The sequence below is a fragment of the Molossus molossus genome, unplaced genomic scaffold (genome assembly GCF_014108415.1).
Source record: "Molossus molossus isolate mMolMol1 unplaced genomic scaffold, mMolMol1.p scaffold_m16_p_9, whole genome shotgun sequence".
Classification (NCBI taxonomy): domain Eukaryota; kingdom Metazoa; phylum Chordata; class Mammalia; order Chiroptera; family Molossidae; genus Molossus; species Molossus molossus.
Genome location: NW_023425403.1, coordinates 15,948,747 through 15,961,898, shown reverse-complemented (window position 1 = coordinate 15,961,898; position 13,152 = coordinate 15,948,747). Strand labels below are relative to the sequence as shown.

Genomic DNA, 13,152 nt, shown 5'->3' with positions numbered 1-13,152 from the left:
TAACTGTAGGAGAAAACATATTCCTGTTTGCTTACTTCTTTACTCTCAGCAGATGAGTGGATAAAAAAGCTGCGGTACATTTACACAACAGAATACGACGCAGTTGTGAGAAAGAAGGATCTCTTACCCTTTGAGACAGCATGGAGGGACCTGGAGAGCATTATGCTGAGTGAAATAAGCCAGTCAGAGAAAGACAAATATAATATAATCTCACTTATTTGAGGAATATAATGAACAGAGATATGGAAGTAGGAAACAGACTGACAAACCTCAGAGGGAAGAGGGGTGGGGTGGGGGAGCAGAAAGAGATAAACCAAAGAACTGATATGCACATATGCATAACCAATGGACACAGACAACAGTACAGTGAAGGCGGGGGTGGGGCAGAAGTGGGGAAGAGAGTCAAAGGGGGAAAAAGGGGGGACATATGTAATAAAAATATATAGTATTAAAAATAAATTTAAAAAATTCATAATTTTGTCTGTCATAGTATAGAAGTAAGCAACCATTCTAACATTTTAAATGCTATCCTAAATCAAGCATTTATTTTAAATAAACAATGTATGAACCACAGTAGGCCTATTGCTGACAGAGTGACAGTCTCCTCTTCCCACTTTACTTTAGAACTTATTCCAGGATTAAGCTATTCTTTCTGAAATGTTGCTTATAAGAATCTCTTAGACCAGTACATTTGGCTTCCCCAGTAAGAGAGATGCTCCAGATGATAAAGTGCATTGTGCCCTACTTGGGTCCACCGTTAGGACAAAATGAGATAACAGAGTACATGAAGTTAGCATGTGGAATACGTTAGTTATTATCAAGATAAATGACGATGATGATAATAAAATAAAAGTAGAAGTATGAGTATTATCCACTCTATGAATAAATTGTTGGTTCATCTTCCTCATCCTATATAAGCTGGTAGAGAATTGTCATTTTCAATTTACACAGGCCTAATTTATAGTTGGTGGAGCAGAAAATTGAGCAAATAAAATTCTTAGTTTAAAACACATTATTTTTATGTGATTCCTCTTTGTCTACTAAGAAATATATATTCATAGCAGAAAACTTAGAAAAGATGAATAATAAGGAAAAATAATTACCATTAACCTCTTCATCCCAGGTTAAATGCGAACATTTTGGTGTATGTATATCAAATTTGGCTCTCTGTTTTCACTATCACATTATTATTACAAAAGCAAGATTATATTTTATATACAATCCGAAAGCTACTTTTAAATTAATACTATAATATAAATTATTTTGCATATTACTCAGAATTGTTTTACAAAAATAAGTTTGATAACTTCATTGTATTCTATATATGGACCTACCAGATTTATTTAATAAATCCTCCACAATAATTTGTTTCTGTTCTCAATAATATATTTAATTTTTTTTGATAAACAATCCTGTGAATAATTATTTCCTGAAGAAAAAAATTATATTAAATGGCATTTTGGGAACATACAGAGCTGCTGATACATATTTTCATATAGACATATATTCTCTAAGCAAGCTAATTATCCTTCTGAAAAGATCTGGAGCAATACGTTCATAGTTTCAAAAAAATAAAAAGCATAAACATTAACTTTGCAGATAAAAATAATACATAATTATACCCAATAAAGAAAATGTTATGCACTATTTTATCATTAACCAGTGATGGTTAAGGTTATGTTATCTTTCCATATCTATCTATCTCTATCTATCTATCTCTATCTATCTGTCTATCTATCTATCTATCTATCTATCTATCTATCTATCTATCTCTATCATTTATATCTTTTATCTACATATATGTATCTCTTATTTATATTAGTTTAAATGTCTACAATTTTCCATATTTGACCATTATCAAGCAATATAAAGATAACTTCACATAGTTTAAAAATATACCTATATAATCAGCTATACCTGATCTCTTAGTTTTCTGAGTAAAAATGATATAGCAATAGTATCAGCTTTACAGTTTTCTGTGAATGAAATAACACATGGAACATATTCAGTTCCCATCCTTAGCTCAGGGTACCTGTGATAAAAAGGATATCTTGGTGTTTACACAGGGTCCAGCTGCCTGATTCTGGAGTCCAGCTCTACTTCTCATTACTAGGTTGGTTACTCTGGACAAATTACTTATCCTCTCCTTGCTCAGGTTCCTTCAAAGATCTAGATGTAGGAACTATCTCAACAGTGGTGCTGAGGATGAATGAGCTAAGGCATGCCAATCCTACAGCACACAGATGGCACATAAGAAAACTCTATTCAAATTTAAGTGTTTTCTCCATGAGAGATGTTATCTTAGTTACAGAGAAAACTGATTTCACCACGTTTACTTAAAGAAGCTGTTAGAGATGGTTGCTATTGAAGACATTATTATATTAAGTATTACATTATATATACAATTAAATCTCAATTTAAAAAACATATTATATCATATTTTCCTAGTTACATTCTCTTCAAAATTTATTTCATTGAATTAATAATACAGTTTGACATGATCCACAACCAAGGCATTTTAAGTGTGATTATTTTATACATCTTACTTTATCAATAAATTAAGCAAAAAAGTATATTTTTTAGTGAGATCTTATCACATTTATTAAATTAAGGTAGGAAACAAGTTTTTGGATTGACAGCCTCATTTATGAATTCATCAGTTCGGATTTGTTTATTAAGCACCTACTAAGTATAGAGCACTATTTGAGCAACTCTGGAAATAAGATCGACTGAAATTCAAAGTAGTCCCTTAAAATTTGTCCTTTTATGGTGATTACTGGTTTTTTTAATTAGCAATTAAGAATCCAGGTTCTGGATTAGAACTGCCCAGGTTAGCAATTCTTGTTTTCCTTTGTAAATTGTGACCTTGGGCAAGTCAATCTGTCAAGGCTTCTATTTCACTTCTTTATAAATGGGATTCTAGTAGTCAGTGTTTAAATAATTAAATGAGCTAATGTACATAAACTGTGTAGAATACTTCCTGGAACATAACAAGCATTTGGTAAGTTTCAGCTTTTTTTGTTATTGTTACTAATTTGGATTCACTATCTGTGACTTATGCATCTATATTCATAACAGTATAACTAAGGGCAATTGATACTGTGTAATATAAAACTTGGGGTAAGTTCAGTACTGCGATGAGTACAGTAACCTCTTTTTTATTTTACTAGCCATATGGATCTAATCATTCAACCACATAATTTTACTTATCCTGTAACAATTTCTACTTTGTATGGGTAAATCAAATCTTGTTTACAGTATCAAAGAGAAACCAGATTTAACAAAATGTCATATGACCAAGGATTTTTATTTGACATCAAGTTCAGCTTGAATTGACAATAAAGGTTACATTTTGCTTATAGATTTAAAAAGAAAACAGTGCTTGTTTTCCCAAATTCTGAATGAAAACTAATTTGATCCCTGCTTTCTTTAAAAATGTTTAATTCTGTATCATAAGTCTAGGTAAAGAATACCAGAGTTCCTATTGTCAAATCTTCATTCCTCTTGCTATCATTGGAGAGAAGGCTTTTTTTTTGGTTTTTTTTTTTTTTACTTGTATATTTCACATTTGAAAAGAGACAAGTGTTTATGGCTTGTGCACAGACTTAGTGGGAGAGTCATATTTGATTCCACAGATAACATTTACTCTTTCATGTTGGTAATATCTTCTCCTTCCAGAAATCTGTATTATTTTGAGCTAAAGAATCTTCAGTAGCCCAGCCGGTGTGGCTCAGTGGTTGAGGGTCGACCCGTGCACCAAAAAGGTCACCGGTCCGATTCCTGGTCAGGGTATATGCCCAGGTGGTGGGCCAAATCCCCAGTGAGGGGCATGCAGGAGGTGGCCAATCAATGTTCTTTCTCGTTTATCCATGTTTCTACCTCTCTGTCCCTCTCCCTTCCTCTCTCTTTAAAAATCAATAAAGAAAAAAAAATGTATATCAAAAAAACAAAGATATTCTCTTAAAAAAATCTTCAGTATTTCAGTAACAATTTATGAACATTGGTACTAAATTATATCTTATTGTCCAAAGACATTATTTTGCTGTTATACTATGCCAGTGATTCAGTAGCTTCTTCGAAAAAAGATGACATCTAGAGTAGATTTTAAAATTAAGAAATATCTTTCCATGAATATGACACTTTAGATTTAAGTAGAGTTTTTATGTACAATGTTTTACTTCACCCACCAATTCATATTTGCCAAAACAAAGTGATTACTATCATTTTAGGGGTATATTTGGTCTATAAGTATGCTTTTTTATATCAAGTGGAGATATATGTTACATTTTTGTTTCTTTTTTGGAAAATATTCTGATCTACAACTTAATTAAAGTTGTAAATGGACTGTCAATTGTTCATTATTTAAGTGTGATAGACACAGCAAGATCTATCCCAAATTCTGGCGAACTTGGGTGCTAACATGAACTTATTTGATTTGAATATTTTTTTCTTCTTGTCAATCTTAATAGGTACTATTGTAGTTTTAGAAAGCAAAACCACTTCAGATCAATCATTGTCAACTCTAAAACAAATGTGTTGACTCAATAGTATTTTCTAACGGCCCAGAGATTCTGAACTTAGAACCTTGAATTCTTCATAGACTTCAGTCCACATTCTGCACAGGTCCATTAGAAAGTAGCTGCACTCTTGGGTTGGCTCTGCAGACCATGGATTGTATAGAGGTGATGAAATTTACCCCAGTTATAACTGGTTTATAGCTAGTAATCTCAAATAATAAAAACATCTTTCAGTGATGCTTTTCAAACTACAGATAGGTATGTACCTAAACAACATACAGATAACCTCAGTTCATCAGGGAGTTAGTTTCATGACAGATACATCAGGTTCTTCTGCTTAGATGGCTGTGGTTGGTTTGATTGACTGATTGGTTTAGTTTGTTGGTGATGGTGTTTGTTTTTGTATTTTGTTTATAATGGCCAAAATAGGAGTTGGTGTTTTTACCTGTGGAAAATATTTTGCTGGCTAAAATTACAGCAACTGTTTTGTTTTTTCATTGGTCAACCACATTTTGTTCTAAAAACCCAAATGCACAGGAAGATAGACCATAGAAATCAGGAGTCAAGTGTTGTGGGAGGAAACTCCAGCTCCACTACTGAACAGTCTCAAGGTCCTTTTGTGGATAACGAGGATGAGTCTGCTCGGGAGTAAATGGAAAGGTGTATGTAGATAATCCATAGAAAATGTATAGCCCAGTGCCTGAACATAGTAAGTGCTCAAAAATGACAGCTACTATTACAATTGTTGTTGTCATTTTATTATAGTTTCTTTCTTGGCATAATTTTGGCTCTGTTGTAGAATATTCTCTTAGAAGACCTCTTAGTAGAGAAGGTTTGGCCTTGTGTTTCGGAGCATTTTCTTGTTAAGCTGGTTAGTATGCATGCAAAAAATGTATCTTATTCCCAGCCTATCTTTTATTACACCGTATGTCCAGACATTTTGCCAGTCATAGAGAAAGGAGACCTACAAGACATATAAACTCGAATGCCAATCAAATACATCAAAAATGCTACTGAGGGGATTAATACTTACAGATTTCACTGAGTTATATGCAAGCCATCCCTGTAGAAACCCTCAGATCTATCCCCAATTCAAAGTCAGACTCTCCAAAGAAATACATACCTGGAAAACATTATGGTGAGCCCGAGAAAAGTGTTCTAATTTTTAGAGATGTTTTAGATATAAGCTGTAAAGATATTACTGAAGTGTAGGCCATTATTTCCTTTTTGAAGACTTACAGAATATTTTTTTGCTCTCAATACTGGGAGTAGAAGAACTTTACCGGAAAACTGTGTTGTTTATATATATTAGGCGTTATTAATATAAATGATCATGTTTATATTTTCACATTGGCAACTAGCATACTTACCATGAAATCTGTGACCCACTACTAGATGTCTATAGGACTTCAGAGGATAATATATTTTTGAAATGGGCTAATGTTTTCCATAGCTGTATTTTTATCTTAATATTTTATTTTATATTCTATTTCATATATTTGATGCTTTCACTTAATAATTTTGAAGAATCTATTTTGTCATTTAATAAATTTAAGAAACACTTGGTGGTATGAAGTTTACCTTATGAATCTCCCATACACAAAAGACTGAATACTTCTTTTTGCTTCTACAGTGACTAATTCACATGCTGAGCTCCTGGGTTTCAGAATTCTGGAATACTGTACCTGCCACTATTCCAATGATAGGTATGAGAATTATAAACACAAGGAGATACAGGGCGATCAGTGCAGCTTTGAGGGACTTCAGTTTATCTTGAAGGGCAGGGCCATTTTTAGGATCTGAAAAACAAAAGCCCGAACTACTGTTAGAAAACTTAATCTTTTTACTTAATTAATTTTTCAAAATTATATTGTTACTACCAAGCCTATTGAACTAAAAAGGGAAACAAATAGGTTCTTGTTTATTCAGTAGGAAGCAAAAAGGACAATCACAGACTACGCCAATATAGGCATCACTAGGGACATTTGACTTACTTCTCCATTAACTAAGCATCCGTGAAAAAGTGATTACCCTCTACAGGTTGTACTTGTCTCATCTAAGGAAAAAGACAAAGAACAACCCACAATACAGCAAAATGGGACATTCCATCTGCCAAACCGACTAAGCCTGAAACCCAGGAGTCACTTCTCCTTTATCTCCTTTATCTCCAATCTCCAATCACAAATTATTTGTATACTGCCTTTTCTAAACTCTCAAAGGTGTTTTTTTGTTTGTTTGTTTGTTTTTGCCATGTCTCTGTTCTCAATGACTCTTTTCTCCTACCTCAATCTCTCAGCATCTCCACCTCTAAAAGCTTTACTGTTACCTTTTTTCCTTGTCTCGTTGTGCCACGGCCTCCCATCTATTGCTAGCACAGCACAAGAGATCCAGCCTGTCTATATTTCAGGTTTTTCTATGTAAGAATTCATTTAAGATCCTATAACTCTGTATTTGCTGCTTCCTCTGACTGAAATGTCTCTATGGCTCCTTCCCCACACACCTCATCCCCTGTAAAATGTACTTAAGGCTTAGAAGAATTAAAGCACCTCTGTTTTCACAACTTAAATGAACCTATCCAGATACTGTCAAATACTACTAGTTCCGAGGTCTTGTGTTAACCTGTACAAACATCTGTTTCAGGTTGTTATGTATTGAATTGTGTTTCTCCAAAAGATGTTATTGAAAATTTAACACTGGGTATGTGTGAATGTGAATTTATTTGGAAATAGGGTCTTTGTAGATTAAAGGATTAAAATGAGGTCATCCTGGACTAGAGTGGGGTCCTAATCCAATGACTGATGTTCTTGGGCCAAGAGGACATGGAGACACCAGCAGAGAAGACCCTGTAAAGACCGAGGCACAGGCTGGAGTGATGCAGTTACAAAGGGGAGGGGATGAAGAGTACCAGGAGCCCCTAGAAGCTAGAGATTGGCAAGAAAGGATTCTTAATCTAGAGCCTTCAAGGGCAGTATGGCCTTGCTGATACCTTGACTTAGACTCCTGGCCTTTTGGAGATGTGATGGAGTAGCCCTGGCCAGTTTGGCTCAGCAGTTTAGAGTGTCGGTCTGTAGACTGAAGCATCTTGGGTTCGATCCCCAGTCAAGGGCACGTACCTGAGTTGCAGGTTTCTCCCCCAGCCCCAGTTGGAGTCGTGTCGTGTGGGAGGCAACCAATCGATGTGTCTCTCTCATATCAATATCTCTCTCTCTTTCTCTTTCTCTCTCCATCCCACCCTCCCTCCCTTCCACTCTATCTAAAAATCAATGGAAAAATATCCTCAGGTGAGGATTAACTACAACAACAACAAAAATGTGAGAGAATAAATGCCTGTATACCCATTGTTTTAAGCCACCCACTTTGTGGTAATTCGTTTCAGCAGCCACAGGAATCTAATACAAGTACCTACCACCCATGATTTTCAAATATTGATTCATGTGTTGGATTCACAATCATCTCTGGGCCCTAGTCCAGGGGCTGGGAAATCAGAGAACTCAGTGAATATGTGGATTCATTTAATCTATTATAATGTTTCTTAACTTCAACTTAAGTGTATTTTGTATTTTCTCTCAAGAGAGGAAAAGACCTATTTATCCAGTAGGAATTATTTTAACATTCGTACACATTTAAGGTAAGTCTCAAGACTGTAATTTTACATAGGATCAGTAACCCTAAGGGCAGTCTCCCTGGGCATCCCATCCTTCCTCTACTTACTCAGAGGTAACAAAGCTGTCATTGATCGAGCATCAAACTTCACAGATTCTGAACAGCTATTGGCGTCGTCCTGATGATCGGGAAAGCTATCCCACTGCTCCATACTTCTATTAAACACCTGAGAAAATATATTAATTACATATAAAGTGGCTAGCACCCTTGGGCATGATGTTTCCAACTGAATTTTATAATTAAAATCCAATTTTAGCAAGGAAACATAATTAATTAACCAAATTTACATTTCTACTATATATATATATTAATATATGATGCCTACCCATAAATATCAATTGTAACAGTAAAAGACAGACTTACATAGAACCTACCCATGTGTCTTTCTATGTACAAATGTGTATCTGTGTTTGTAGGTGTGTATTTTTTTAGAGTGAGAGGTAGCTTTTCTTTTATAGCTAAAAAAGATGTTTCCACATGACAGAAAACAACTGTTTAGCTGAAAAGAAAAAATGATTTCCCTTAGAACAAATAGTTGTACAAAACTGGAAGGAAATATTTCCTGTGATCTTTTATCAGAGTTTCATGAGCCAGATTTTCTTTTTCCAAGGCACTTGTTTATCACTTTGGAAAGATAAAATCTATTCACTAGATTAAGAATCACAGGGAAAACTTAGTTGTTGTTTTTTTTTTCTTTTCTTATTTGTGCTTATTTATTTGTTTCTCAGGACTCCTCTGTATACATTGGCAGCATCACAAATATGTCTTTATACCTTTTTAAGCACAATCCGTATTCTATGATACAATCTATGCCTATGTGTCTTTAAGATAGTTCAGAATCAAGTGAAAGGCTCAATTAAAAACATGTTGATGGACCTCACCTTCACTTTCCTATGTTTAGGGGAGTTAAGAATTTGCTGTGGTACATATGCACAATGGAATACTATGCAGCTGTAAGAAAGATTTCTTATCCTCTGAAATTACATGAAGGGACCTGGAGAATATTATGCTAAGCAAAATAAGCCAATCAGAGAAAGACAAATATTACATAATCTCACTTATTTGTGGACTATAATGAACAAAACAAGCTGATGAACAAAATAGACCCAGAAACTGACAAACCTCAGAAGAGGGGGTGGGGTGGGTCGGGAAGAGATAAACCACAGAATTTATATGCATATATGTGTAACCATGGACATAGACAACAAGGCTGGGGGGGAGGGGTGACAATGGGGAGGAGGGTGTTAATGGGGGAAAAAGGAGAAATATCCATAACAAAAATAAATGTAAATAGAATTTGCAATTTCAACAAGCTCTCTAGTAATACTGCAGCTTGCATGCCAGAGACCACATTTTAAAAACATTTTCCATGAAAATAAATTATACGACTTTTTCTTGGAAACAGTTCATTTGATTGATAAATTTAGAATAAAACCAACATCACTGATCATTTCTTATTTTCTTTAATGCTCAGTTATGGATTTGGCACAGTCAAAGTTTAATTGAGCACACTAGCAGCTCCAGGACACCAAATGCATATCCTCATCCAGGAAATAAAGGACAGTCATTCACATGCAAACATTCATACTGCTTTGGGGAGAGATACAGGCAAGTAAAGATGTGACTCAATGCCTCTTAATATATTTTTTAAAATAGTACCAAAGAGACTCTTTATATTGCAAATTGCAATAACAATCTTTGTTCATGCATCATTCTGTGAGTTGGTTTTAGTTTCCCTAAATCCTGTTGATCTGACCAAAAAGTGTGTTCTTAAATGATTTGGCCACTGTGGAGGAAGGGAGTGGAGGGGAAGGCAGAGGACCTACGTCTTCTTTTCTTAGGCAGAGGCAAAATGAAAGAAAGAATTATCAGGGAAAATTGATCATTATAGGAAGTCAACTTGGACAATTCAGATCCAGACTCCCCTACCATTTACCCCTTTTTAATTCACTCTGTCATTTGAACTACATGACAATTTCATTTGCCAAGCAAAACAAATGAACAAACAAATAATTTTAAAAACCAAGGCAACAATAAAGCTTAGCTAAATTATTTTTTTAAATTATGGCTCAAAACAGTGGGGGACTATGTGTCAGAGCTTTTGAACTTTAAACTTAGTTTATAGAAGATGGGCTCACGAAGTATGCATTGAGATACACCTGCGGTGTAACTGGGAATCTCTTTTCGGACTGCTGACTGGTCCTCCTCAATGTGTTTGGCTCTGGCTTTGGTTTTGATATTTGAGTTATTATGACTCCATTCTAACTTAAATACAAAGTAAACATCTCATATTACTCAATCTTCTAGATGGGAATATTTTTGTAAAAAACGATGAAATCTTTTGAATCTGATAAATCTCTCCAGACTCTGAGGAACGTAAGAGGAGAAAGCATGTCTTATTGTGTTAAATACGTATTACCAGAGCCTAAAGCAACCTGGAATATAAAATATACTTAATAAATACTTGTTGAATGAATGATCTGATTTCTGTTTTGTCAGGTATTGGTCTCATATATTAGTGTTTTTTTTCTCTTTCTTTTTTAAACAAAATGGATATTTGGAGACAGGGGAACCAAAAAGGTGTGCTTCTTCTCATAGAAAATTTCTTGGTAAACAGGTTTTGTCCTTAATTCAGATTTTTTTTCCTATTCTACATTGTTATTCTGTTCATAGCCTTCTTGAGCATGAACCCATTTTTAAGGCTGGGTTACTGTGTTACATTCTTGACACACTGCCACTGACTCGAGCCTGTTCCTAATCTGCATTATTTTCCTGTCGTCAGGTCCAATTGGCAACTAGCTATGGCCATATCTCACTGTAGCTCTCAAGAGAAGATTGCTAGCATTTCGATTGGGACAATTCTTTTTTTGCGAAAGATTGTCTTAGTTGTATAGGATGTTTATTGCCCCTGGTTGCCACTCACTAACTGTCAATAATGTTTCCTAATCATTATATCTCTACTTCCTCCCTCCAAAACATCCAAACTTTATCCCCACACATTTCCAAACACCCATTCCTTTTTGAGGCCCATTCTTCAATATGTATCCCCAATGTGGATACAAAGTTAGGAACTTTCTCTCTTTCTCTCTCTGTAGTATTTGCCTTGAGCAATTAAACTGTTGACATGGAAAATGAATATTTTCCGTAAGCTTCAGCAATAATGCAGATTCCTCAACTTGTTGTTTGGGGATATTTCTCAAAGCACTCCGTGTATGTTTAGCCCTTTAAATAAATAAACATTATAGACCTTTGTTAAAGCTTATATGATTGTTTCTTACAGAAAACTGAAATATTTTATTAGTTTAGAGAGAAAAAAAGTACCAAATCCAGAATGATAATACAATGATCTAAGCTTGGCCTCAATAAATCAAATGAATAAGTGAATATTATTTTTATCCATATACTTGTTCAGAAGCTCCACATGTGCCTTTCAATAAAGTTGTAATTTAGAACCCACGGGGCCTCCTTGGCTTAAAGGACTTTTCTTGGGAGAAAGAAAGAATTCCACCTTCTTCCTCCTCCTCTTCTTCTTCTTCTGCTTCTGCTCTTCTTCTTCTTTTATTTTAAGATAACTTTAGAATACTAGATGCCACATCATGAAAAAAATAAAAGATGGCAAGTATTGGGATATTTTTCAATCAATGACTTTAAGATGGAAATACCTATTCCTTCATGTAGGCCAGTCCAACGATGCCAAGAGCAATGTATATAGAATATTTTTAAGGACCAAAGATGATATTACGCACTAATATAAGAGACTAAACTATATAAATGATCACCAGACAGCCATATATGTGTGTGTGTGTGTGTGTGTGTGTGTGTGTGTGTATAAAATCTCCGGCTCTGATCCTATTTTTGATCCAGCTCAGAATCTTTTTTTATTTTTTTTAATAATACAACTAGCTACAATGGGGTATTTTCCACATCAACCAAATTTTTCTTTTTTCCAGGTGTTTTGGTGTTGGCATATCATCTATTGATATCATCTGATTATTATCATGGTTTACTTCTATTTTTTTGTGCAGTGAAGAAAATATATACTGTCAGCTATAAAGGTACACAGAGGTGCTAGCAAAGCACAGTCTGTCCCTGGAGGCAGGGCTGTACTCGAGCTCACTCTGCCCACTACACCCACACCTGACTGCACAGCCACCCCGGCGTCCCCAGAGCCATTCCTGCCCCTCTAGTCCAACCTTCTCATTTCAGCCCATTCTTCTCTAACCCAGCCAGGCACCGTGGGTGACAGCAGTGGAGTGGGCAATTAAAGGGTAGCATCCAGGAGATATTAAAAAAGAGAAGGATATGAAAAGAATTGATGAACAAGCATAAAAATATAACACTTTAACAACAACTAGGAGGGAAAAGTCAAACAGAAAATATTTTTCAGGGAGAAATATGGAGAACATTAACTTGAGAACAAACATATTTAATGGGCAAGTAAAGGAAGAAGCATCAGTATTCAAGGTAAGGAAGAACTTCTGATGTTATGGTGGAACAAGTCAGGGTCATGGAATAGGAGAAAGAACTCCGAGGCATGCAAGGACATCCATAACCTGCCACGTGGAATTTTAGCTATTTTGCTTGTATTGTAGCGAGAGAAGCCGATTCTTGAGAGATCAAGCAGCAGCAAATGTATAAAAATAAAATAAAATAAGCCTTGAGTGTATACCAGAACTACGGTCATGCTTATGTTTTTCCTATTGAAAATACTGAAGATTACACTAAGACAGTACATTGAGGGAAGTTTTATTTTTCTCTGCTTATTTCTCCTCATCTCCCAGCTACTGAACACTGGGTTATACCTAGTCTCAGTTCTTGTCCTCTTTCTAGTATTATTCATTCCCTTGGTGCTCTCACTAGCCTTGTTGCTTTAAATACAACCATAAGACTGGTTGATGACTCTTACACAGATGCCTGTTGCCCAGACCTCTCTTCTTAACTCCAGACCTGTATGTGCAACAGCCTAAAAACA

The 13,152-nt window shown here is 35.2% G+C and overlaps 1 protein-coding gene across 5 annotated transcripts in view; it reads right to left on the bottom strand.

Annotated features, from left to right (window-relative positions):
• The window catches only part of MSR1 (macrophage scavenger receptor 1), a 62,115-nt gene that overhangs the window by 44,544 nt on the left and 4,419 nt on the right, over nt 1-13,152 (bottom strand). For all 5 annotated transcript variants that reach the window (XM_036250598.1, XM_036250595.1, XM_036250596.1 and 2 more), the window contains exons 2-3: nt 8,229-8,346; nt 6,203-6,316 (exon numbers count right to left, since the gene is read on the bottom strand). In XM_036250598.1, coding sequence (XP_036106491.1) covers nt 6,203-6,316; nt 8,229-8,331 — 217 coding nt within the window. In that variant the 5' untranslated portion in view covers nt 8,332-8,346. The remainder of the gene's footprint in view (nt 1-6,202; nt 6,317-8,228; nt 8,347-13,152) is intronic.